Source organism: Pseudopipra pipra, chromosome 5 (assembly GCF_036250125.1).
Source record: "Pseudopipra pipra isolate bDixPip1 chromosome 5, bDixPip1.hap1, whole genome shotgun sequence".
NCBI lineage: Eukaryota > Metazoa > Chordata > Aves > Passeriformes > Pipridae > Pseudopipra > Pseudopipra pipra.
In genome coordinates this window covers 4,333,336-4,361,265 of record NC_087553.1, presented here as the reverse complement: position 1 = coordinate 4,361,265, position 27,930 = coordinate 4,333,336, and the positions used below count along the sequence as shown (strand labels likewise).

The following is a 27,930-nucleotide window of genomic DNA, read 5'->3' as shown; positions in this document are numbered from 1 at the left end:
ACTGGTGAGGCCACACCTCAAATCCTGTGTCCGGTTCTGGGCCCCTCACTGCTGGAAAGACATTGAGGGGCTAGAGGGTGTCCAGAGAAGGGCAATGGAGCTGGGGAAGGGTCTGGAGCACAAGTACTATAAGGAGCAGCTGAGGGAGTGGGGGGGGCTCGGTCTGGAGAAAAGGAGGCTCAGGGGGGACCTTCTCACTCTCTACAACTTCCTGACGGCAGGTTGTAGCCAGGTGGGGGGGCAGGCTCCTCTCTGAGGTAACAAGTGACATGATGAGAGGACGAAGTCTTAAGCTTCACCAGAAGAGGTTCAGATTGGACATTAGCAAGAATTTCTTCTCTGAAAGCGTGATTAGACATTGGAACGGGCTGTCCAGGGAGGTGGTGGAGTCACCGTCCCTGAGGTGTTAAAGGGCAGACCAGACGTGGCACTCAGTGCCACGGTCCAGTTGACACGGCGGTGATCGGTCACAGGTTGGACTCGGTGTCCCCAGAGGTCTTTTCCAACCTAATCGATTCTGTGAAGGGAGCAGGTGGTTGCTTCTGGGTTTTTTTCTTCCCCCGTCCCCACACTCCCTGTGCCCACCACACACACACACGCACACACCCACCCACCCCACGGGCCGCCTCACACCCGGGCCCGTCTCCGCGGAAACCGGGCGGCGGCGGCGGCGGGCGGGGTAGCACCGCCCCTTCGCGCCAGGGCCGCGGGGCCGCCCTCGCACCGCGGCGGGCGGAGCGTCTCGGCAGCGCCGGCTGCTCGGAGCGTCCCGGCGGTCGCTTCTCCTCCGCCGCTCTCTCCCGCCGCCCGGCCGTCCTCCCGCTCTGCCGCCGGCGCCATGTGCGAGCCCAGCAAGCAGGACATCGCCGCCATCTTCAAGCGGCTGCGCTCCGTGCCCACCAACAAGGTAGAGGCGCCTGGCGGGGCGGGCCGGGCTCGGCTCCGCCGCGGTGACACGTCGCACTGCCGGCGGGGCGGGGGCGGTGCGGTGCCCGCAGCCCGGCACTACCGCCGGGCCCCCGGGAGAGCGGCTGGGGGAGTCCCTGCGAGAGGGGGGAAAGGCCAGGCAGCTCCCCGGGAGTGGGGGAGTCCTTCCCTATGCGCCCTCCCTCTCCTTAGGGAGGGAGGTGCAGCGCCCGCCGTGTGCCTCAGGTTCGCTGCGAGCGTCAGCTCTGCTGCCCATAAAACCCCCCTTCCTAACCAGCGACATCACAGTGATGAGTGTGTTTCTTTTTCCTCTCCTTTTTTTTTCTCCTTCTTTTCTCCTTTTTTATCTCTTTTTTTTTTTCTCATTTTTTTTCCCTCCTTTTTTTTTTCTTTCTTGTTTAATCAGCCCGTTGTGGTACAGCCACTTCTGCGGTGATAAAAAAGTTTGTTGTTTTCTCGCCGTGTCCCGTGCTGAGTTGGGTTTTTGCCGTGTTGTGAAGCTGTTCCTCTATCGTCTGTGGCATGTGGAGGTGTGAGCTGGGAAAGGTGCCTCGCCAGGTGTTGGGTGCCTTCAGCACCTCTGTGCTCTGTGCTGCTTGTTGTGTTGGCCCTGTGACGTGCACTGTGAGCTTAATTATAAAATACACCAGGAGAAACACCTTGGGTTTGGTTTCTGGGAACAGGCATCTGGATGTCTGTCTCTGTTTCAAAACCACGCTTTGAACACGAATCACGCTAAGACTCTACAGGTAACGGGCACGTGTCTGGTTTCTCAGAGCTTGGAGGTGAACGCTCAGTTGGTTTCTAACACAAGGATTGCTAAAACTTACCTCTGTAACGGGGTAAAAAGGTTATCAAGGAAAGGTCCTGGTCCCATCAAGGAGGGTGAGAGAGAAGATCTTTTAAGAGCTCCTGAAATTCGCTGGCACTGTGCCTAAAAGTTGAGTAGTTCTGTATGGCTGTTGTGATGCTTCTTCTCTGTTGGGATCAGAGGAGAGTTGGAAAGTGCTGTCCCTGCCTGGCAAGGATGGAGCGGATCGAGCAGTTCCCTGTACTGGACTCCTTGTTACCATGCTAGATTTAATCAGGTGGATTAAATCAGGGACCTGTGGTTGCTCATGCGGATCTGTCTCTCCTTTGCAGTCATGTCAGATGCTACATAGAAATAATGTACTGCCAGTGTTGACAAAGCAATGTGGGCACAATGTTGCTGCCACTTATGGTGGACCAGCGGGAAAGAAGTAGCTCAGGCACAGAAAACTTGTAACACTGCGGTGGTTTTTGTCCTGTGAAGTCAGAGTGGGAAACTTCAACAGCTTAGACCTCACAACTCTCCTGTGCCCATCCGTCTGATCGTTCTCTTAAAGTAAAAGTCATTTATACAATTAGTTTATCCTCTCATCTTTGATTACATTGCTTTGTTTCCTTTCTTTTGTGTTCTCCTTAAGCAGTCCTCCCCTTTGATTTGTAGGCCTTATTTGCTGGGGAAGAAACACGTGAGAAAACGCAAATATTGATACGGTTCAGTATTAAAAGCTTAGTAATTTGCTTTGACTGTAGTTAATGTATAGAGTTTGGGAAGAATTGGTGTCTCTGCAGCATCTGACTGCCTAGTCTATTTAGATATGTGCACGTACACTTTGCTCGCTCTTAGTGTAAGCGAGCTTAGGAAAAGAATTCTCAAATAAATGTGTGGTTTAATTTCTGAATTATAGCATGTTGAAACTGATACTTGAATAATTGTCTCGAAATAAACATTTGTAATCTGATATTGGTTTCTTTTACTACCAGCAATAACTTTTTGAGTTCTTGGTGTGCCTTTAGTTGTTACATAATACAGAGCTGCCTGGTGACATCAAGCTGGTGATCAGCTGCCTGATGTCTTAAGGAACATGTTACGGTTATTAAGTAGGATGTATTTTGTACCCATAAAAATGTTCGTAGTCCTTAAGCTACCTAATACTGTTGACTTGAGTGTTTGAGCTTTATAGCTCTCCTGTTTTGAAGGCTTGTAAGCTCAGGCTTTAATTTGGCATAGATCTATTCCTCTGAAACGTAGTTTTTCATTCCCTTCTCCCCGGTTCTTTGCTTTGGTTGATGATGGTGTTCATGTCTGTGCTTGGGCTCCCAGATCAGGGATCTGAACTGAAAACTAAGTGTGTATGTTGTGCTGGTGGTTTATCAGCTGCTGAGTTTGTTATTGCATTGTGTTTGTGGGTGTGTTGGAGGGTGGGTTGGGTTTTGCCCTAGGGTAGACTGGAGTTTATCTTGTCTCCCTTAAGTCATTTTAAGATCATGACACTTCCAAAGTGGGCAGTCTTGTCTTCCTCTCATGGCAAACACTCCTGTTCTATCCCTTATACTCTCTTATGTTGGTATTACTGGTCATGTGACTGTGGTGTGAGTTGGACCTACCTTTGCTCTGAGTCCATATTTCTGGGCAAAGCTTGTTCCCAGTGGGATCAACAAATGTGATTATTATTGCTGATGCAGGAAAAGTAGGAAAACATGTCTGGGTATGTTGGCTGGTAACGAAGAGAGTAGCTTATCCATACCCAATAACAATGTATTACATATTTATTTATTAACACAGAGATCTTGTGCCAGGTGGATGTTGTCCGATTTAGTGACTCCTACTGTGGATTATACCCAGATCTCAGTGTCTGCTCTTCTACAAGCATCTCAGTAAGGTCTTCGGCTCTTTTATCCCAATGTGACTCTTACTGAATCTACACTGTCATGAAATGCTTTAACACAAAATAAGCAAAAAAAATGCAATCATGTTTTAAAAACAATAGATTACTTAAGCATATCCTTCAAATTGATTTTATCGTTATTTTGATATTCTAGTTGTACCTAAATGAGTACAGAAGATACACTTTATCTGCTTTTAAAATGGAAACGATTTCTTGGGCCAGCTCTGAAATTGATTTTAAATTTTTGCCCCCCAATTCTTGTTAGCATTTACATAGCAGGAAGCACTTCTAGCACCGAGAAAACTAAACAAAATGAGTCTAAATATTAATGAAACATCTATTTCTGTGGCATAGCATGATGGAAATGGCAATTTATACATTACTGTCGTGATAAAATTAGATGTCCCTACTTCCATCCCAGTCTTACAATCTACATTTTTATGCACATGAATAATTTCCACAGGTTGACAGGGAGTCCTGTAAGATCCTGAGCTGTGCTGCTTTGTGGCAGCCAACTGCCAAGGTGATGCAATTGCCTTTAAGATGTTGAAATTGTACTTATAATTGTACCAGGGAAAGGAAGAGAATCTTCAGGGATGTTTAGAACTGAACTTTTTAATACATGGGTGTTTTTTTAAGCCACCCACTCAAGAGTCTCGTTTCCCTTTTTTGCTCCAGGGAATTCCCTGGCTCTAAGTCTCCTGTATAAGAAGCGAGACCAGGGCTCTTCTGTTAACTTTGGTTTCAAACAGAATCTTCTCCTTTTTTGTTGTCCCCATCCTCCTTTTGGCCTTGTAAAAAAAAGCCTAAAATAGCCAATTTAAAATGAAGTTGAGGCACTTGTTGTTTTTTAAGGAATTGCTTCAAATAAAGCAGAGAATTGGGAAAAAGAGAATGAGTTCTGACTACTTAGGTATGTGTTTTCTTAGAATATGGTATATGTGAAGTCTTATTCTTCTTTTTTTCCTGACTCTCTGTGTATCATTCTTTCACCTGAGCTTGTTTCAGGGACTCCTTTCAACCTCTCCTTTTGTCACACATTCTGTGTAGACTGTTATCTTATTTCTTTCTGCTCTATGTCAGTGAATGATTCATTTCCACATACATGGAATATGTAAATTACTTACATTATTTTTTATTAAAATTAATTTATTATAAGTTATTAAAATTTATAATATTAATTCTCTATTGAGAGGATTAGGGGGGACTTAGATGTGCAGAAGCTGTGACCTCCATGTTTTCTGTGTTTGCTACCAGTCGTGAGCCAAACTGAAGCTCAGCCTTAAAATGTTCAGATGTTGGAAGAGTTAATGCTGGATCTGCTGGTGAACTGTGCATGTGCCTGATAAATTTGGACTGTACAAGCTAAATGGACCTACACTAAAGCAAGGAGTTTAGCCTCAAACTGCTCCTGGGCGTGTACTTGAAGCTAATTTGGATGGATGATGTGTGAGCCGACTTGAATGCTGACTCAGGGCTTGACTCTGTGTGTACAAAAAAATAGAGGCAAAAATCTCTATTTAGTTCTATAGATGGAGTTCTTAACTTTTTTTTCAGCCTGTGCCCTGTGTGTCTGGTGTTCCATACGTTCCCAGCTGACTTGGAATAAATCTTTTTTTTTGTTATTATCTACATAAGCTAGAACTTCCCTTGCTATATGAGGATGCATTAGATATATAGGAGAATATTAAAGGATAAAGCTGCAGATTGGAGCACTGTCAATTTATGTGTAAAAGCTTCTCTTTGTGGAGTTATTTCTTAATAGATGCCACTGACTGTATCTATAGGTGGATGCTTTTATTGTGGAGGTACTTCTTTGCAGCCTTAACAAATACCACTGTAAAAGCATTGGTCAGATAATGAAGTGATGTCATATAGGAGTAGATGTGTGCACATGGCATTAACTAGGAATAGCTGTTTCCATTTAAACTTGTATTCTTCCCTGCATTTGAAAGCTGATTTGTATCAGATAATTTTTTTGGTTCTTGCTTTCCTGGGCCAGAGAAGCACAAAACTCAGAACAGCTAGAAAAGGGACTTGAAAGTCATGGTGTGCAGACCTGCAAAGTGTGTGAGATGTAGACAGACACACCTCCTGTAGGTTTGGCTGAATCTTGGAGGTCTGCCATGGTGGCAGAGGGTAAGAAATACGTGGGTTTGTCTGTGAAGTAATTGTGGACCTGATTTATTTTTAACCAGCATGTCATGGACAGTCAAAGGCTGATGTGGCAGGACGTGTGTGATGAATCATCCCAATGTCTGACAGAGGGAGGTGGGATAAGCCCTGCACGGAGTGGAGGCTTTCTTCACACAGCTGGATTTGCCTGGCTGGCCCTAAAGGTCAAGGTTTCTCTATAGGAAAGTAGATAATGATGTCATTAGCACTGCTGATAATGATGTCATTAACACTGCTGATACCTGCCCTGGTGTGTCATGAGCAGAGCCTGCCCTGGGGAAATGTTTCTGGAACATTTTAGTAGTGGTGAAAGTGCTGAGTTAAACCTGTGTTTGAATAGACTGATGTGGGTTCTCTGACCTGATTTCCCAAACTGTGTACACTGGTTGGAATTGGAAATAGGGAAGGCACGCAGTCATGTGGGCAGATTATGGAACTCCTCTTGGTATTTATAAAATTGGGATAGCATGGAGTTGTCATGTCAACAAAATCTGTGAGGGTGAGTTAATTAAGTTCCATCACTGCAGGGGTGTTGGAATGACCTATAATACAACTATAAGACATGGTTGTGCTCAAGTCCTGCCACTGATCTTTATTTTCTCCAAGGTGTGTTTTGACTGTGGAGCGAAGAACCCAAGCTGGGCCAGCATAACCTATGGAGTGTTTCTGTGCATTGATTGTTCAGGGACCCATCGATCCCTTGGGGTTCATCTGAGTTTCATTAGGTAAGCAGTTTGGATGTTCTTACAGCAAAAATTGCACCTTTTAACGATTTTGTTTGTTCAGGCACATGATCAGAGAGGAAAGCCAGTTCTTCCCTCAGCTTCCTATTCAAACCTTTTTAGTGTTTGCATTGGCTTTGACGTATCTGAATTGTGGGAATTGTGGGAATTGTGTTAGGTTTTGCCATCTTTGCTTCCTGAAGTTGTTCATTGTGGTGTCACCTGAGTTCTGGGCCCTTCCAACCCAAACTATTCTGTGATTCTTTACACTTGGTTTAGCTCAGTCAATCCCTTGGTGCAGTAAATCTGCACCCTGAGCTTGTCCTGTTTCAGGCGAGTGTCCTCACTGCTGCTCCTTTGGGCCTTTTTGGTCTGATAAATAACTGCATATTTGAAATGTGAGGTTCTGCTTGATGTGAGTGAGAGCAGTGTATCCAAGAATGGATTGAAGGTAAAACCAGACATTTTCCATCAGCCAAAATTCTTCCTCTGCTGCCTTTTTGCTGTGTACGAGAGTGTTACAGGAGGCCTCTCAAGAATTCATTCCTAATGATCCCAGTATTCTCATACTCACTGAGCCCCAAATTTTTGTTGTGCTGTGACATTCCAATTGTCATTTTGTCATTGCATGTGATTCCTGGAAATGTACCTTGTTGGTGCTTTTAAAAAGGGAAAACCTGTCAGCCAGAGGGTGCATTTTCTTTCAAGCTGTGACAGTTTGAAAAACTTGCAGTTCTACATGGCTTTATTAATTTGTTTTGCACATCACGTATTGTCACAGATTTTTTTTTCTATAAATGCGTGTTTTTCATGTTACAAAAAAAAAAAGGAGGGGAGAGAAACACATGGCAAAAAAAATTAGAATTTAGATGGCTTTGGAGATAACATTAAAAAGATTTCCTTCTGTTTAGATCCACAGAACTGGATTCCAATTGGTCTTGGTTCCAGCTGAGGTGCATGCAGGTTGGAGGAAATGCAAATGCTGTATGTACTCCTGAGTATTTGCTTTGCACATTGAAGCTTGGAAGTTGTTGTCTGTCCTTATTGTCTCCCATCCTGGAGAGATTTTTATTTTTCCAGTCTATTTTCTTCCTTACACTCCCCATCCCCTCGTTTTTTAAAAATTCCTTTGAATGCTAATTTCATCCTTGTACTTTTTGCAGCTTTCCCATCTCGGTATAATCTGCAAATGTTTTATTTTTTTCTTATGATTCTTTAATGAAAATCACCAGAAAGGCCAGATCAGATTCTTTGTTTTAGTTTTGGCCAATTCATATTGGCTGTCACTTTTTTTTCATGTGCTTACAAATAAATTGGTTACACAACATGTTTATAAAGTGAAGTTATTTTGACAGCTTGTGGCAGTTTGAGCCACATTAAAAATCCAAAATCCAATTTCCAGGCTTCCCCCACCCTTTCCCAGAATTTATCCCAACACCGGAGATAGATCCCAACTTTCAGGCCAGAGGCTTCTATAGGGGGAAGGGGAAGTATATACAGTATGTATTTATTTACACAAATAAATACTATACAAACTAAAGGCAACTATATACATATAGTATTACACTTCTATCAGTCCTTTTAAGCCCCTCCCTTTAACTTTAGTCCAGGAAGAGCCTTTCAAGGCTGCTGGGTAACGCAGTCTTTCTCTCATGGGAGTGTTCTGGGCCCTGAACACTCCCTAACCAATCTTCAGCTGTTTGCAGAAGTCCTTCCTTCCTCACGAAGTCCAGGAAAGAAGCTTTGAGTCGTTTCTCCTCAGTCAGTGTCATTTCTGCTGTATGATCTCTCTCCCTCAGTCTCATATCTCAGTTTGTAGGCTGCTGCAGTGTAGCTTATCAACGTATGCATCCTGGAATGTTGATTCCCCCTCCGGGTTTTTGGCTGTCCTCCGTTTAGATCACGGCAGAGACATCCTCTGGGCCTCTCTCTTCGGTCCGTCTCCAATTTTGCCTGGGATTGCTTTCCATGGCTCTGAGCTATATTTAGCCCATCCACTTTGGCTCTGCTGCAATGCTGAGCCTCTCCTCCACTTTACAGCGGAGGGAAAGAAAAGGCCCCCCTCCACAGCTTAACTGCAGAAAGGGGGGGGGGGAAGAGGGCTTGGCTGCAAGGCCTACCTCTCTCCTCTTACCTCAGGTGCTGTGAGTCGCGTCCCTCACAAACACTCACTCTAAATGCTGCCTCTAACTCTGTCCTAGGCAGAGTTGGGGGGCCGCAGGGCTCCCCTCTCCCCCGGAGGGGGAAAGAAGGAGCCCAGCCACCCCCTGGCCTTCTCCACCCACACGCAGCAGACACCAACAGAGAACTGCCAACAGCTTCTGGTGGCTGTGTATATATGATTTTTAGCAGAAGCGAACAACATGGACAGTGACTGGCTCTCCAGGGAACACTGCCCTGGCACCCAATCACCTCTGAGCCCCCGACTCCTGGGGGGGGCCAGTTTCAAACTATGACACAGCTGTTCTCAGTCTCCTTTTTAAAAAGGGGTGTTTTCCTTTGTCAACTCTCTGGGATTCTTGCCTGTTTTCCGATGTTTTTTCAAAGGTTGCCCCCAATAACTGAGGTTGCTTCCCTAAGTTGCCCACCCAGTGTGGGAACTTGCAACTTCCGTAAGTGATCTCTACTTTTCTTCTTATTCCCTGAGTGCTTATCCTTTATCTTCCTTCATTCGTGCTTTGTCTTTAATGTGATTTCTTTAAAAAACTTTCCTGAAGTCTAACCCTTTAATATTCTGTTGGTTTTGTTTATTTTTTTTCATATTTACATACAAAAAATGATGGGTTCAGGATCATTATTATTTATTTTCCACTTTTGCGTATTTCAGTTAAATATTTTTCTTTGAATTAGGGATTCAGCAGGTCAGTGTCTCTAACTTAGAGCTGTGTGGTGTCTTCTCCCTCTTTTTATTCAGCCCGTCCTTTCTAAGTTATTCCTTTCCATATTAATTATCTTGTTACAGGAATTTACTCGCTGAGTTTCTGTTATACCACTTAGTACACAAAACCCACAGTTTTAAATGAGAAGAGGGAAATTTTGCATTAAGAATACTTTCTTTTTTAACCAAATGCTTAAAAACTTTGGTTAAACTATATAAATTTTACTATGCAGAGGACTTAAGGCAGCTGGAAAAATAGAGATGGCGAAGTTTGAGAAGTGTTTCAGTTAACCTTAGAAAGCCTGTGAGCAGAAGAATAACAATAAACAGTTATTATTTAATTTTGGGAGTGTTTGTCTTCCTGATTGGATGTTACTGTTTCCTGCCATTGTACCAAGAGGTGCAATATACCCAGAGCCACCCCTCAAATACCTCACACTCTCCATTGCCTGTTTTGGATTAACTAAGATTAGTATCTGAAACTGGAAAGACCAGATTAGTAAATTGTCTGGACATTTAAAGTAAAATTAACATTTTCTTTTAATTGCACTAAAAATCCTTGTTTTACTAACTATTGACTAGAAGTACTTATAGAATACAAATTATTTATATATATAATTGCCTCATGAAGCTGAATCCTGGATAAAAGCAGTCCTGGCCTTCCTGCTGTGTATCAGATTGCTAAAAAATCCAAAGTGTCCTTAGTTCCTTTTGTTTTCAGATTAAATCTCTGCAACGGAACTAGGATTTCTAAAAAACCTTTCTGAGTATCAAGTTAATAGGTTCATATAATTAAATGCAGAAATGCACAAGCTTAATTTATTCATTTTATATATAAATACACAAGCCTATAAATATACGTATATGTACATATATATGTTAATAAACACACTTTTTTGGAGGAAGACCGTTTTTGTACTTTCATTTTGATGCCACTGAACATACATTGTTCTCTCTAGCCAAGGAATGCCTTTTAAAATATCACAGGAATGTCCTGTGAAGCACAGGTATTGGCAATCAATTTTCCCCTCTTCCTTTCACTTTATCACTTAATTTCAGAACTAGGATTCTTCATATATGATATTGTATATACTTTTAAATATATAAATACGTACATACCATCTATTTGGGTTTTTTCTGTTGTTTTATTTATATGTAAAGAGGTTGCCAGAGTAGAGTTTTCTTTGTGTTTTGAAGCTTGTACTTCATAATTTAAAAGATTAAATTTAGGTAGAGGAGCAGAGCATTTTTCCATGTCGTGATACATCTGCATGTTAAATGGTATTAGTTTTAAACCTGTTTCTCCTCACATTCCCTGTGTTCTACTTCCCAGTCTGCCTTTTTCCATCAACATGGCTGCACAACAAATGACACCAATGCCAAATACAACAGTCGTGGTGCTCAGCTTTACAAGGAGAAGATTAAATCTCTTGCAACACAGGCCACCAGAAAGCACGGCACTGATGTGAGTAGTGTGTGTCCTGTCACTGGCATTTCTCCTGCCAGAGTCACTTTAGGTTTCTAATTCTCTGTGGTCATTTCTCCATTAACTATGTGGTGGTTTTGGTTTTATCCGAAACAGAATTATTAGAGAAGTACAGCTTGTAAAATTCTAATGGAATTGACTACAGAATATTTGTGATTTAAGTGGGATTTTTTTTGAACATGTAGATGTGTATTTTTGGGGTGTTTTCCTCCTACAAAAATAATATTTGAAAAATTAGCAAGTCATTTATGTCCTGAACTGGCTGTTCTCCATTAAAAATGCTGAAAGAGTTCATGGAAGCTGTCAAAACATTGGTAGGTTGCTGAGAGGAAGAAGTTACTAACAAAGTATCCAGAACTGGTTTGCTGAGGTGTTCAGTAAGTTTGACAACACCTCTCTTCTTCATGCTCAGAAAGCATATTTGGATTGTTTAAGTCAGGTTGTTAAAGTTCCTGACTGATTCATTTGAAGTTCATCAGATGAGTGGGAATTAAAAGAAAAGCAAGAAAGCTTGTTTTTTTTCCTCTGTGCATCAAATAACATGAAATTTAATGGATTACAATAATTCTGTATTATTCATGCTATAGACAACAGAGTTCACATCACTAACTTCGGAGAATATTTTTTTTTTACTTAATATAACAGCTTTAGATGTAAAATGTTGTCAAGTAAATATAGTATACTTTATGTATTTAAGTGGATGGAAGTGGGTGGTAAGTTCCCCAGATGACACTCTGAGCAACTGTGATTATCTTGCTTCAATTACATATTCCATCCAATTGTTTGATATTAATTATTTGAAAAATATATGTTTTTCATTGTGTACTGCAAACTTAAGTTTACAGTTTATATATAAATTGTAGTTTATAGTCCTGTCCTGTGGCACTGTGGGGCCTCCAGGCTGCCCTGAGATCAGGCATTGCTCAAAGCTGTTAGTTGATGCACAAGGAACACACAAAATATGGATGAATTGAATAAAAAAAAGGAATGTCATCTGTTGAATGAATTTGTAAGGAAAAATTATGTACAAAGTAAAAAAAATCAATAAATTTTTAACCTGAAAAGAACTGTTTTAAGATTAATGCATTTGATAAAAAATATATTAGTGCACTTATGCTGTAAAATTCTGTCTCTTCATTTCAGCTGTGGACAGATGGATGTGGAATACCACCTGCATCACCTCAAAACAAAGAGGAGGAAGACTTTTTTGCATCCCATGTTACTCCCAAGGTATAGATGACCTGGATTTAATTCTCGTTTGCTTTCTAAACCCTTTGGTTACCTCTGCTCTATGGGGAAGATTAAAACTGAAAGAGAACCTGATAGAGAAAAGGTAGGACGGTGAGGACATTTATCTGCTTTTCCTTCTGTGGGTCTTAGAATTCTTTCTGGATGTGAACCACTTTCTCATACGATAATTTAGAATGACACAAATAGTAGCTAAATGTGGAATGAAACTCTCTATTTTTTTGTAGGCATGGAACTCCACTTGGACTCAGTATTATTTGCTTGGAAGTGCTCTGATTTCAATATACGGTGTGATGCATTTGGTTTTTAATCAGTGAAGTGTAACAGTTCTTTAAACACTTGTTAAGCAGAAGCCTTTTTTCTTCCTCCAGAATAGTTACAGCCTCTTGGAAGATGTTAAAGTAACTTTCTGAAGGCTGTTGCCAGTGTTGGGTTTTGTTTATTCGATCCTATCTCCTTTAGGGTGATAGATTGATGTGTATTTATTTCAGAGATTGATGTTTCAGAGACTCAAAATTGAGTCTGGAATTTAAAAAATACCAGTAAAAACAACCTCAGTGATTTTGATCTTCAGCTTAGAACAATTAAGTTATTAATACCCCTGATATTCCTAAATATTGCAACAACAGTAAGTCTTGTAGCGTAATTGCTTTCTAATACAGTGTGTGCACAACTAAAACACAAGTGTGATCATGGAGCTGATATTGTTGTGACCTGGTCACAAACCTGCCTGTTGAGGAGAATGTGTCTCAAGGAAGTGGGAGGACTCCTCAGGAAGACTTGAGAAAACTGCTCACAATCAAAAATTAAGTGTTAGGAAAACTAGAAGGGCAAGAGCTTCGAGTGGGGAGAATGCTTGGTGATATATGTAAATCAGTCATCCAGCATGCAACACATAAAGCACATTTAAAATGCAGATTGTTTTTCGGAGGGTAAACATACTGAAATTCCTGAGAGGGGAAATAAACATGCTCAGGACTGGGTTGAAACCTGCTTGCTTTTAATAGAGGTAAGCATTTCTTGTCATTTTAATAATTACCCTTCTGACTACAGGTTTAAATACTAAAAGCTGTAATCATAAGAATCCAGTATTAATAAATAAGTGATGCTTACTTAGGCAGTCTTTGAGCTCAGTGCTCCTGTTTATTTGCTATATTCTATTTTCTGTGCACTTTTCATTTTGAGATTTTTTTCAAGGCAAAGAACACAGAGTGGATGTCACCAGAAGCAGTTTCCCTCCAGCAGAAAACTTCAGAAAATACTCCAGAATCCAGTGCAGGTATGACTGATTCTTTGTCAACAAGAACTTGCATATTTCTGGTAGTCTCTTGTTTAGACTCTTTTTACCCTGCTTTAATAGTTCAACAACCTAACCATTGTAATAACACAAGGATTTTGGAGAGGAAGGATTTTACAGAAGGGTTATGCTTGATTGTGTGGGATTACATCTTCCTTTAATAATGTTTTCTAGAAATCCAAATCAAAATTTGAGTCAAAAGACTTCAGATGAATCTCTGCTCTCTTAGTAACTGGTAAAGGTGTGATAGAAATAACACTTTATGCTGCGTCTGCCAAGCGGTTCCTTGAGTACAGTGAGTTGTGTTTTGATACTTTGGGCATTCTGAAGAGCCTTCTGATATTCTTACCCTTGTTATTCCTTATATTTTAGGAGCAGAACATGGACCAAATGTTGATTGCCTTAGCACATCTCCACAACCTGCATTAGGTAATGACTGCAAGCAGCACAAGAGAGCAACAAGTGTAGTGCACTTAAATATCCATTTGTACAGAAAATAAAAATTTAGACTGGAAAAATCTTGTATTGATAATACAGTACCTTTAGTGTCCAGAGTCTTACGTTTAACACCGAAGAGTTTATCATGCTGTAAGTACAGTAAAAAAAGCTGATGGAAGTAGAATAGAATAAAATACATAAGTGACTTGACATTTTGAGGATCATCCTGCAGAAGCAGGTTGCTGAGAATGAGTAGCAGCAGAATGATTCTCAGCAGCACAGGGGTAGTAGAAAAGTGGTGTCTGGGGATAACTCAATATGATCTTCACCACTATTTTTATATTCACGTGGTTGGGTTTGGGGTTGTTTTTCTTTAGAGCTGGAAACTAGTGAAAACTGCATACACCTCCTGGTTTTCTCATTTGTACCTTTAACACATGTTCTCATAAAACAAGTGCTTTTCTTGGTTGCTTTGAACATCACAAGTTCTGTCTTACGTGAAGAGTCTTTGTCCCATTTCCACCTAAATTTCAGCTCAAACCAGTTTTTCTGCAGTTCTGGAATTAATAAATTAAATAATGTCCATTTAATCCTTGCAGAGAATACCACCTTCATAAAAAAGAAGCCAAATCAAGCTAAGAAAGGGGTAAGTGTTATATTATAAACAATGAGTATTTTTAACTGGATTATACATCTGTGGAAACACGTATGTTACAATATATGGCAATGTACCATGTAAGTTAACACCAAACACTACTTGTGTTGGTAGCAATTTATGAAAGTAAAATGAAATTAGAAGTGGTTTCTCTGTCAAAACAGCCAACTGCCTGTTTGAAAATGGATTATTGTTAAGATAACTTGTCTAACAGGATATTGTTATTATGTGGTAGAGTGCTTCAGCTCTGTGGGTTGTTTCTGACCTCAGATAAATTCTGTTTACATGTATGTATAGCTCAGTGAATGAAGTGACATTTTCTTTGTGGTGTCTCTACCTAAACAGCAGGTGATACTTTAAAAAAAAAATAAGGAAAATGAAAAAGTCAAAGTCTGTATCCCGTTTTAGTTCTTTTCACTGCTGTTGTCCCTGCAACTCCTCTGATGCCCTATAACCTTTCTTCTCCCTTGCTGATAGTTGGTTTCAGGGCTGCTTCAGGCTTTCATCTCGGGTAGTTGGCACTGAGATCTTTTTGTAGCAAAGCCTGAGAACAGAGGGAGTTCCAGTAGCATTTTTTAGTGGCTAAATATGCATGGGGTATGATCTGTCAGTGCAAGATGAGCTTGAGACATTCAGGTCTGTATTTCTGGAGGAGTCCTCATCTCACACCACACAGCAGTATGGATAAATATAGGAAAGTTATATAAGATATAGATAAAAATTTTATATATATATATATATATAAGCTATAAACAAAGTTGTTTATGCAGCTGCATTTAGTTCAATTTTAAAGACAGTTTACAGACTTGTTTCTGGATGGGTCTTAGCTAAGACTTCTGGGTCTTAGCTCTTTCTTAAGCATCTGGTTTCTGTAAAAAGGCATGAAGAGAGTGGAGTGTCTCAAAATGATGGTTCAAGGAACATGAAAACTGAGGAAGACAGCTCAAGTTAGCCAGGAAAAAGTAGGTTTTGAATGTATGGCTCTTGAGACTGAAGAAAATAGCCTGTTAGGGTGACAGTATGTTAGAGGGAGTCACTCCTTTTAAGTCTGGACTATTGTAGGACAAAAGATTTTGAAGGTTTATTGGAGCAGGTTAATTTAGATTGTCCTATGATTTTGTGCTTCCACTAGAGGGCCCTGACACACAAGAGGAATTTTTTATTCCAAGTGGTATCTGCAGGTATGTTCCCCTGTGGGTTCACAGGTTCATGTACAGTCTGTGAACTGTAGTGTCAGAGCCTAACTATGTGGAAATAGGCCAGAGCTTTTCCATGAAGAGTTTAAAGCATTAAAAAGTTAAGATATTTAATTGCACTGTGAAACTTAATATTGCTGCAGTGTTGCAGGTTAGGAATTAAACACACAAGAGACTCAGAACAGCAGTTTGAGCACTGTGCCACCATTTGAATCACCATGATTGTATCCATATTTATAGTATTAAGTGAGTTTTAAATCTTTTCATCAAAAAGAAAGAATATATATATTCCTATATTGAAGGAATATGAACTAAAAATAGAATTATTTTTAAAAATAGTGCAGAATGGAGCCTCTCATCTGATGTGTTTATCTAAAAGAAGTTTGAAATGCTGTCTCACATGTAAAGATTAATCACATATACACAAAACTTGTGCATTGCTCTTCTACCACAAATCAGTCAATACCTATGTACATGTTTATTAAAAATATGAATAAATCAATACTTGAGATTACACACTAGCACTGACCAGTGAGAATTAATTCAGGAATCTTTGCCACTCTAAATGTAAATTGTGATTGAATTGATTTAAACACCAAGTGGTTCCATTGCAACAAATTTTATTATGTTATTCTTATACAACAAAACAAACCTGTCAGAGATAGTAGAAACAGCATGTTTAGGATCAAAACATGGAAAAAAAGTATTTTCTCCCTCCAAATTTTCCTGGCTGTCTGCATATGCTCCCAAACAGAGTGTGGTGTTTGCTGTTAAGTCAGTGATTGTCTGAGTTATAATATTGGGACTTCTGGGTTTTCTTTGTTTTTCAATAATTCCAGCTTGGTGCCAAAAAAGGTGGTTTGGGGGCCCAAAAAGTGAGCAGCCAAAGCTTTAGTGAGATTGAAAAACAAGCACAAGCTGTAGATAAAATGAAGGATCAAGAGGATCCTCACAGCAGCAAGAAAACTGAGAAGGAAGAACCACTGTAAGTATGAATTAAATGGTAAAACAATGAAGCCTGATTTGATGAGGTAATTAACAACATTTTAAATACTACCATAGATTAGCTTATGTAAATAAACTTTCTGTTCTTACTTTAAAAAAAAAACAGCAGATGTGGATAACATGAGCCAAACAGTAATTCTCCCATTGCCTTTTTTTGGCCATTAATTATATATTTCTACAGTCGATGATTTACTATAGATATAGCCCAGTGCTATCCTTAAAAACAACCTTAGTATTCTTCTTACTTAACAAATAAAATAAGGAGACAGTCTACTGATACACATGTGAACTAAGTCTAAAATATGTTAAATTTATGTTTTAGACTGAAACTGCCTTCATTTTCACCAAACCCTTTGAATAATTTTGTCTGAGGCCTCAAACCTGTTAGTCCACCTTAATTAATAAATACTCAGCCCTAAAGCTCAGAAGGTGCTGTTCCTGGTTCTTTCCACATTTCTCTACTACCTGTTTTTGGGTTTTAATATTTTATTAGTTGTCACCAAAATTAGACTACTAAATAGCTGGTTAGTGTACACTTTTAGAGTTAAAAAGCTTAACATGCTCTCTTAAGTGCTAGAGAATCAGTCCTATTATTAAGAAATTATCTGAATTATTACATAATTACAGGATCACGTGGAGCTCATGACCAAGGTCTTTGGTCTATCATCTCCTCCCTACTCCTTTTGTTCACTTTTATGTTGTCTTTGCAGAAATGGATGTTTTGTTTTCATCCAAAAATATGAGTCACAAGAGAGTAATTTGTTTTTCCTGAAGTATTTTAATGACTGTCATGTTTCTCAGTGATTGCCAAAAACTATCGGTAGAGAGACTCAGCAGTGACTACTAAATAACCAGAAAAAGGATTGTCCACTATTGTTTATTATTATTATTCTTTAAGGATACTGTGTTTAATCATATGATTCAGTTTTATTAGAGGTTATTGCAGCCTTTAGGCAGTGGCCAAAACCCTCTAAAAATGTCTGTAAACACAAGGGATACACATACACTTCAATTTATGGATCCAATCCCAGTGGAGACAAGATAACTGGATTTCCCTTGAGATTAACCCGTGGGAATTTTAACTGCAGAGATGAATGGAAGAAAGGGGAATACTTCTAAGAATGCATTTGCTTCCAGCTAATTTGTGTGGTGGTTTTAATTTTAAAAGCTTGAGTAATGAGCTTTATTAAATTAATTTAATGTTACACAGCAGGAATGGAAGTGATGCTTTTGTAGACTGATGTTTAGGAGAAAGCGTTCTGAGACTTGAAACTTTAAATGTGATTTTATAATTGGTACACAGTTTCTTTATTTTCTGTTGTGCACTGACAAGAGAATAGATGAATGACATGGCTTTAAAAAATTTGATTAGTGTCCCTATTTGTTTTAATCAACAGCAAATAAGATTTGGATGTTCTTGGAACAGAATTCTTAAGAAGGGCTGCTAATCTTTCTGCTTGAAGTGCTGGGTAGATTTTACCAGTTGCAGTTTAAAGCTGAATTTTAGAACATTTTCAATTTTCTGTGTAACAGTTGGTCCTAAGCTGTAAGAATTGATTTGAAACATCCTTGAACGTAACTCTGTGCTCTGAAGATATATCTTCCTGATTTTATTGGTTTCAAAAGTTATTCTGCAGGTGCATCCTGTTTGTAACCAACTTTTATTGTTACGTTGGTTTTTTTTCATTCCTGCTCCTACACAAAATGGATGGAAAATGACAAGCAATTTCAGGCTTAAGTACTTCCTTCCTGCTTAGAGCACATCTACCAGGAGCATCTTAAATCTCATTCACTGTTCTTCTGATAGTTCACTTGGACTTCATGCCAGTCAGGACTTAAGAATTAAAATATTGCTGAGTTGCTCATTAAAATCAATAAAATTTGTATCCCTTTTGATCTAAAAAATGAAATGTAAGCAGTATTTCAGCAATTCTGTAATCAAGATTAGAAAGATTTTGTTTAGAGGTGAGGGATGGAGATGTAGCTGTGGCTTAGAGGAAGACATTATTGTCTTATATCATGAATACCACAGGACAGTAATATGTCAGAGTTGGATAATTTTGGCAATTATTTGGTATCATATAGATTTAGGACTGTGGAAAAAAAGACTCTTTCATGTTGACTTAATGGTGATGCAAAACTGTGTCCTGAACTTCAGCAGTTCACATTTGTTCTGAAAAAGACTGCGTCCCTCATACACAGAGTGGGGTGCTGCTTAGACCATCCTCTCTCCTGACTTTCTTCCATCCTTATAGTTGGAATTTAATCCAATTAATAATGAATAGCCTGAAAAAGCCTGAATACAAACCATCTTCAAACACAGATGAGGCACAATGAAAATAATTAATATTTTCAGTAACTACAGAGCATAGAAAATACAGTACTACAATATATATGGTTAATTTTCTACCAATATTAGGGGGTTGGTTGTTCAGTGTAGGATTTTACATTTCTGTCTTAACTGTATGTTTTGTTTTAGTGTGTCATCTTTAAGGTTGGCCTACAGAGATCTTGATATTAAAGCAAGAGAAGAAAACTTAAATTTCTCTGGTAAGAAGAAAGCTGAATTGGAAAGGCTTGGCATGGGATTGGGCAGCAACAGAAGGTATGTGAAGGTCAATAAACTGTATTTAAAATTCTGTCTGGCTTTGTGCAGTTATCCTTTATTTTACTCAGGAAATGAAAAAAAAAAAGATCTACTGGAGCATGTTGTGGAAACTTAATATCATTAAAGAATGATATTCTTTATATACTATAAAGTATTTGTCAAGGGGAAGCTTCTGGTAGATTTAAGTTCTAACCTGCCCGACAGAGGTTCACCTAAATTGTGTTTCCCAACTGTCAGAATGGGCGTTGTATTCAGAAGCTGAGTCACTGCTTCAGAGAGCTACAGTTTTCCAAGGCTTTTCTTTATTTGATTTAATCCCTCCTTTTTCTTAACTGTTTGTAGAGCTTGGGCTTTATGGGCAACGTTCAGAAACTAGATTTGGGCTTTCATTTCTTTTTTTCTTTTAGGGTGTGAGCTTTGTCATCTCTTGACATACTTGTTTTCTTCCTGTCCCCAGTGGCATTTCTCACTCAGTCACCTCAGATATGCAAACAATAGAGCAGGAGACACCTGTAATTGCAAAGCCCAAGAAAAGGTACACTGATGATGTGGAAGACTCCTATTTCTCTCCTAGTTCAAGGTATTGTATGAGCTTTTTATTTTGAATGGGTGTAGAGGTATAGGCAAGGTACAAAGTCAAATATACACAATATATTGGAAGCCTCAGATCAAAGCAGAAGGCAGTGGAACCTGTGTACACACACAGCATATTATTAGGGGACATCTGAATCAGAAAAATTGTGAAAAGTTGGCTTTACCTACTGACAGATGTATTTATAAAGAAGAGAAGTTAGTTTTTGTGAGGAGAAGGTAGTCTGAACTTAGTGTTTATAAGTTTTGTCTTGTCCAGGGTCTAGTTTCTACTTGCACACACAATTGACATGTAAGCTTTTATTTGCTGTATTCCAAATCCTATCAGAATGACTTGTGTTTGTTCTCTTTTTGTTATTTATTCATTTCTTGTGGTAGTGTCTTCAACTTCCAATTTAAAATGAAACAGGTATTAGAGTGTGATATTAGATATGCTACAGTTGCATTAGTCTTGTCTGAACACATGTAAAACGCAAAAACTTCAATATTTTTGAGGTGGTGTGTGTTGGGTGTATTGTCTGCAGTCTTATTTGATAGACTTAAATGCATCTGGACATAAAATGTAAGCAAACAATAACTGAAAAATATTTTATCAGAGTATGAATGCAGTACCAATTATCAAATACTGCTGTTGGGAGGGAGGAGAGAAATAATTAGTCCTACAGTCACTAGTTGCAATGAAACAGCTGTTTCTGAACTGAGAGATATGAAAAGGTATTGCTTTTATGAACTGCCTTTATTGGATCAGTGACACAGAAACATGAAAAATTGTACCTAATTACTTTGGGACAGGCAAATATAAGCACAAAGACTTTTGTGTCAGTGCTTTGTAGTGTCATCAGTAGCAGCAGAAATGCAAATGTGGTCCCAAGTAAACTGGCAGCAATCTTGTAAAATAAAATGTTGCATTTCAGTGCGTCCCTGTTTGTTCCTGGACAACAACTGTCACTGCTCTCAAATTCTTCATAGAAGACAAAGGATAAATTATAGAAAAGGCTTGTAATGTGTTCTGCTTCAACAATTAGAAGATAAATTTTAACTTAGCTGTTCCCTGCTCTTCTACTATAGCAATAGTAGAATCTAATTGGAGTTGCTATACAAGTTCATTCTCTTTCAAGTATAAAGTCAGATTTGGGCTTGTTAAGGTTATTATTATTTATTTCAAGCTGTGAATTTGAAATAGAGGCACAGTAATTTTAATATCATTGTAGCATATGCACAAAAGCAAGATAATCATACTGGATATTAGAGTGCTGAGAAGTATCTGTAAATTAAGCACATTAAATGTCTCAAGGTTTAGGTCTGTAATTGGAGCATCTGAAAATACTTAGATTATGATTTTTCTTTTTGCTACTGTTAATAAAACCTTTATTAATGTAACAATATAAAATTTTATTTTCTGCTAAATGCACTTTTTCTTTCTCTCCCCCACCCCAAATACTGAAGAAATATTTTTGCAACGTTACAAAAATCTGAGAGGGAAGGATAGAGAAAATAAATTATTTTATTCAAAGTTAAGTTAATTTTATTCATCAGCTCCTGCCCAATGCCATGTTTTTGATGGCCACTGTGAGACTGGAAAGCTTCACATCCATATAAACACCTTGGCTGTTATTACACCTTGACGTGGAATTTAGAGAGATTGCTGTGGTTCCCTTTTGTCTGTCAGGAGAGGGACTGCTGCTTTTTGTAGAAGTTCATTAGTATCCTGGTCATATCCAAACTTTAAGCAAATTTTTTCAAGCACAAATCTTTGTCATTTTAATATTTTTTGGTGATTTTTTTTCCTCAAGTATTTCCCACATATGCTTAGATGTGTGCAGATAAGAGGAGGAAAGATCAAGATAATGTACTAGAACTGACAAACATGCTTCATTTTTTATCCTTTTTTTCTGTTTGGTGTTTTCCCTGCAGTTCTGATATGCAAGAGAAGATTGTCTTCTTAAATTAAGAAATACATTTTTAGCATTGTTTTAATAGAACATGTTAAAAAACTCAAAGATAATTAATATTTGGATTAAAAAAATACACAGAACCAGCAACAAGGTCTTTCCTTACTGTTCTGAGCCATTGGATTCAACTGTACTAACCAGGATTATGAAATCCATATTATTCACTGACAACTATCATTTTGCTGAAAACATACCACTTATTATAGCAATATAATTATTATAATAATCAATAAATATAATTCCCACTTTTCAAAAGGTTTTTTCCCCTTCTTTTATTCTAGGTACTATGATTCTTCAGATTTGAGGAGCAGCACTTTCTCTAAATGGGATGACAACTCAGATTCTTTTTGGAAGAAAGAAAACAGTAGAGACACTGATATAATGCTAACTTCAAAAAGCACAGGATTTTCAGACAGGTATACCAATATTTTTGTGCACAAAGCCCAAGTTTGTTAATGTGAGTTAAGTCCTGGTCATATTACTGGGATTTTTGTCAGTTTGTAGCAGGAAGATTTGGCCATAACTTTACTCGAGGGACCCTGAGGCTGAATTTCTTATTGACATTTTAAGCACTGGCTGTTTTGCTCAGTGCCGTACAATGTATATGTACTGGAGATAAATTTCCAAAGCCTTTCAGCCAAAAAAAAAAAAAAAGTAGACAAAAGATGTGGAGAGAAACTCAAATATTTGCCTTGTTCTGAGCACATACTTGCTTTGTTTATTGTGTAATGAACCAAAGAAAACCTAGTTATCAATTGAATGAAACTGTAGGTGCCCAGCTCTGAGGATGGAGGTACTGGAGGCACTTAAAAACAACAGGTCTGATTGTTTTGATGATAAAAAATGTCTTTCTTCTCTGACAACTGTGTTTTTATCTTTAATCAAGTAGAAAATAGAAGAATGTGAGGGGTTGTGTGCTTGGCTGGTGTTTTCTGCATCTGTTCTTCTGAATTAAAACCATATTTTTCATTTACCTGTAAAATACAGGGTTTTGTGCACTTAACTAAAAGTTGGTTCTGTTGTTTGATAAAGAGTGGACCAGTGATGCATATTACACAAATAGGTGTTCATGTCCATAATAACACCATTTCTTCCTTATTCGAGTGCCTTTAAAACAACAAAAAAAATGGGCAAGTGCTGAATGTTTGAGGTGGAAGGATGCTTAATCTGTTTTGTGCTATTGCATTTAAATCTGAATTTCACTGACATTGTTTGGGTTTTTTTGAGGTGTTGCAGAAATATTCTGTTCTTGTTCATGTAATTTAGCTTACTTTTAAAATGAACTCTGAAAATAAAGATACAAGATTAATGAATTTGAAACACTGTCTTGTAAAAGTGTCATAAAATTTTGATTTGTTGCATTCTGACATGTTGTAACCAAAGTTACGCTCACTAATTCAGTTTATTTTTCTTTTAGACCTGCATCTCGGCGTAAACCTGAATATGAACCACCTTCAAACATAGATGAGGCCCAAAAAAAATTTGGCAATGTAAAAGCAATTTCATCAGACATGTATTTTGGAAGGCAAGATCAGGCTGATGTAAGAAAGCAGGGATAAGTATTTTTGAATGTAATAATATTCTTTGACTATAAAGAGAAGATTCTCTATCAAGTTTCTTTCTTGTATAAAGTTTTATTCTTGTATACAGAGAATATATTTATATTATATATAAGTAGTCAAAATTGGTAGAATTAGTAAGCTTATAGAATTATGTCCATTTTAATATTTTTTTATAGAAATGTACAAATTTCTGTTAACTGATCATTTAGTATTAATTTTAAGGAATTGCAGTTGCTTGTGGGACCACACCTCCATCATTCTTCTTATCTGATTGAAATTATAGACTATGATTCAGCACTCCTTATTTTTGATAGAATCTCCTTAATTAATTTGCTCTAAATACGCAAAGTGATGTCAACAAACCACTTGTAAAATATCTACCTGCTCTCTGTTTGTTGCAAGGAACTGTAAATAAATAGATAAATAAATAAGTTGTTCAGCAGTTAAATCAGCCTAGAAATAAAAACCAGATTAATACTATATTGTATTTTGGAGGTGAGAGATCATGTCAAAAGATCTATTTTTAATGAAAAATTAACAGTGTAAAGAGTAATGTAAAAAATAGAATTACCATTCCCAGGGAACTTGGAAAAAGTTGGCTTTAAAGTGATTAGAAGGGTCAGCATGGTGTTAACTGCAGTGCTTTCTCCTTCTCCTACCCACTCACTCCATTTCACATTTTTTAGGTGTTGTTTTTATTAGTTGGATAGTTTTTTTAGAAATTTTAGAGTTACTAACAGTGAGTTGGTATTGCAGTGGTAAATGTCACTCTTCGATAACTCAGAAATGAGTTGATGACAAACTCAGTGTGATGTGAAAACCATGAAATAGGAACAACCTTCTGCATGGTCAACTTCAGCTGGATTTCTATGTTCTAAAACTCTGTCTGTAATCTCTTGAATTATCTGAAATGACCTCAGAAGGTGAGAGCATGTGGTTAAAATACCTTTTATTCTCCATTCTTTCCAAGTACGAAGCAAGGGTTCGACTAGAAAGGCTTTCTGGAAGCACATCCATAAGTTCAGCTGACTTGTTTGAAGATCAGAAGAAACAACCAACAGGTACATATTGAACAAATGAAAAGTAATATTTGACTATCAAGTAGGGTTTTTTGATGTTACCATAAGTAACTTATTAGTTGTCATGAGAACGTTGGATCTAAGAAAAATCATAACTAGCATGTTATGGCTTTAGAATTCCCATGTAATCTGTTGCATGGCACATCCACTCATCAGGATATTTGCTTCTAACACTGGCCTTGCCACATTATTAAGGAAATTTTTCAATTGGCTTGTCTGTTTCAATGATTTGTTGGAACTCCTCACATTAGAGACTATAGTTCATCAAATTAGAAAGGATTCTAATTGTTGTTTTTTCCAACAATAACAATTCCAACAAAGTGCAATAATGTGAAATAGAAAAGGTAGGAAATACTGGAAGATTTTATTGATTTGAGCAGTTGAGTTTCATTCCTTAACTTGTGAAGAAACAGGGGGGGAAAAAGAATTACTGAAGAACTTGAAATCTGTGAGTAATTATTAGAATAGACTGAAAAAACAGTTCACAGCATCTGATTTTACTTTGTAAGAGTTAGAGGGGAAAAAAAAAACAAAACATGACTGTTTAGTTTTGATCCCCTGAAAGCAAGAATACAGTGGCTATTGTATTAAATAGAGAAATAATTCCTGTTACCAGTTACTTAAGCAAAACTGGGGTTTAGTAATTTGAAATGTGAAAAAGAAATTAAGGAGGAAAGGAGATTTAAAGCAGAAATCACAGTAACTTGCTTTACCCACTTGAAAGAGCATTTGGAACATGGGCTTACAAGAGGTGTAGAAGTGAAAAAATGGTGTTTGTGAATTTTTAAACTTGTGGAGAAATGGAGATACCTAAAAGTAGGCTGAAAAACCCCTGCCTGCAAGAGGTTACTTACTCTGACTGGCATGTAACCCAAATATTTCATTAAAGTGTTTAAATATATATAAATATTTAAAGCAAATGTGAAGTTATATTATAAAGAATAAAATTCTACTGAATTTTGCAGGTTGTTACCTGCTCTTTAATAATATTGAGAAAAAAATACAGCAGGAATTATTCATTATAAATTCACGCTATATTCAATGTACAGAACCTTCCTTTCCTGCATGTCTTTCTGTTACAGCCCTCTGCCCCAAAACCTGTCTTTTGACAGTGGAAATTAAAAACCTAACTTACATTTACTGTAATTTCTATAGAATTTTCTAAGCCTCAGATGCAGTGATGCAAAATATATGTGTATACACAGCATGGAAATCATCTCTGTGCATGAACACAAATAGGATTCATCGCTTCAGCCACCACTGAATCACATCCATCTTTAGGTTGCAAGGGAATAACGGCTGTTCAGGATACAAGACAACATTGTCACAGGTTGGAAGTGCAGCATAAATCATCTGTTATCCAAACATCAATTGCTCAGCTGGGAATACAAAGTGCAGAAGGTTCCACTGTGGGTGGAATTAAGAAAAACTGGGGAAAAAAAAAAAAATGATACGGATTTAAGACATTGGAGATCTATGTCTAAGTGTTCCCCGTCATATATTATACTTCAGAAAGAAAAACAAATAATTTATTAATATAAAATTTTGGGTTTTTGTTTGTGTGTGTTTCTCCTTTTAGGAAGCTACAATATTACAAGTGTCTTGCCTTCAGCTCCTGATATAGCTCAGTTTAAAGAAGGAGTGAAATCAGTGGCTGGAAAACTTTCTGTACTTGCTAATGGGGTTATGACATCTATACAGGTGAGCAAAAATGGTACAATATATTAACCACCACTACAAAAGTTAAAGGCTTTTTGTAGGGATTTATTATCGTGAATCCTGCTGTTGAATTATTTTCAGGCAGAAAGGAATGAATTTGGTTTTGAGCTTTGTAGACCTCTCACAGTAGACAGCAGATCTTTATTTTTTTAGCAATAAGTTGGATCTGTTAGGTCACCTTCATTAGAATATCTTTCTTGTCTTTCTTCCAATTAAAACAAAAATTCCATCATGGAAGAGACTTGCCATCACTTTATTTTTAAAGTAATATTCGTTCCTAACTGGGAATGGAGTAGTTTAGTTGGAAGGGAGCTTCAGTGACCATCCAGCCCAACTCCTGTATTAGCTCTTTAATTGATTTGATTAAAAAGTAATACCTTTGAATGTTTGTGCACAAAACTAAGACATCCTGGCCTCAGGATTGTACAAATTCTTGGTGCTCCCGTCACTTGGCATTTCCTATAGGAGGGCATTGGTTCTTGAAATCAGGCTGAGTATCCTAAGTTTAACCCTAAACTCTAGTTCTTGAAAGCACTGGTGAATTTTCTGTAAGTCTTTAAGAATTAAGATGCTGTTTGTTTTGCAAATGGAAGTAAAACTGATTTCATTCAGTGGAAAACAAGCTCATGTCTGTTTTTTTTTTACTTTTCTAGGATCGATATGGTTCATAACCTAAAGATTTCTCTTCAGACCCACAAGTGACCCCATTGCTGATTGAAATGAAGGTGGCCTTAAGACTGATGATGTTTTAACTTGTTTCTTTGTGCAGCTTTCTGGCTCAGCCTCTTCTACTACTCTTTCATCTTTACAGAGCAGAAATTTTGCAGCAACTTGTTACATTGCATAAGTTTTTTATTTTTTCCCCTCCTTTACAGTCTTTGTTTCTTAACAACCTTATTGTAGATGTTGGAAGCTTTATTTTATTGCTGGTTTTGTCTGTGAGGCAGGAAGGGGGAAGAGGGATGAACTCAAATGCTGAGGTGGTATCTAGTAGACTGTAGCAAAATATACACTTAGGTTAAACCTGTGCTTACCAGGAAGTAGAAGCTTCCATCATAAATTGATGTGCATTAAAATGGTGGGGAATTAGTGTTTTAAAACAATATTCCAGCTAGAAAGTTGTATGCTTGGATATGAAGTATGGAGAAGTCAAAATGTTACTGAATAGTGGATTTCATCTTGTTATGGGAACAATCTATTTATTCCTAGTTTTGAAAGTAAAAAAAATTGCAATATAAGATCCTTAAGTGCTTTTAAAAAAATCTGTATTGTGTACAAAATTGAAAAAAAAAACTTGAAATATATAAAGGGCCTAATAGAGTAGTTAATGAAATACTTGTTAAAAATGTTTAGAACAATCTTAGATTTTTGATAAATTATCAATTATTGTATGAGGAAATAGTGGGGCTGTGTTTTAGACAGTCTAGAATTTATTGCTGATGACATCCTGCATAAAACTTATTATTACCTTTAAAGAAAAAAACCCTCAAAAGCAACAATAAATTCAAGGTAATTCTGTTCTGCAATTTTGTTTCTTAATTCAAATTTGTAAACTGCTGATGTCTAATAAAAACAATTGATAAAAATTAAATTAAATTTCTATGTATGGACACCAGTCTCCAGCTTTTTAAGTACTGCCATCTGTATTTTGTCTGTACAATTGTCTGGTAAAATTAGCCTTTAATTTCAGTTAGTG

General features: G+C 37.8%; 1 protein-coding gene and 1 long non-coding RNA gene across 3 annotated transcripts in view; one reads left to right on the top strand and one right to left on the bottom strand.

Moving 5' to 3' along the window:
• LOC135414008 (uncharacterized) overlaps positions 1 to 27,930 on the bottom strand; it is a 220,626-nt gene that overhangs the window by 26,311 nt on the left and 166,385 nt on the right. The gene's annotated exons all lie outside the window — the stretch shown is intronic.
• Positions 721 to 27,844, top strand: ARFGAP3 (ADP ribosylation factor GTPase activating protein 3). Of its 2 annotated transcripts, none has more exons than XM_064654223.1 (16): positions 721 to 907; positions 6,405 to 6,523; positions 7,432 to 7,504; positions 10,732 to 10,863; positions 12,028 to 12,114; positions 13,330 to 13,411; positions 13,802 to 13,858; positions 14,467 to 14,513; positions 16,558 to 16,703; positions 19,203 to 19,328; positions 19,789 to 19,911; positions 22,156 to 22,290; positions 23,292 to 23,415; positions 24,407 to 24,497; positions 26,095 to 26,216; positions 26,888 to 27,844. In XM_064654223.1, exons 1-16 carry the CDS (start codon positions 839 to 841, stop codon positions 26,903 to 26,905), a joined length of 1,551 nt encoding a protein of 516 aa, XP_064510293.1. In that variant the 5' UTR covers positions 721 to 838; the 3' UTR covers positions 26,906 to 27,844. The 2 variants fall into 2 exon arrangements, with proteins under 2 accessions (XP_064510293.1, XP_064510291.1); XM_064654221.1 differs by having other exon boundaries at positions 13,318 to 13,411.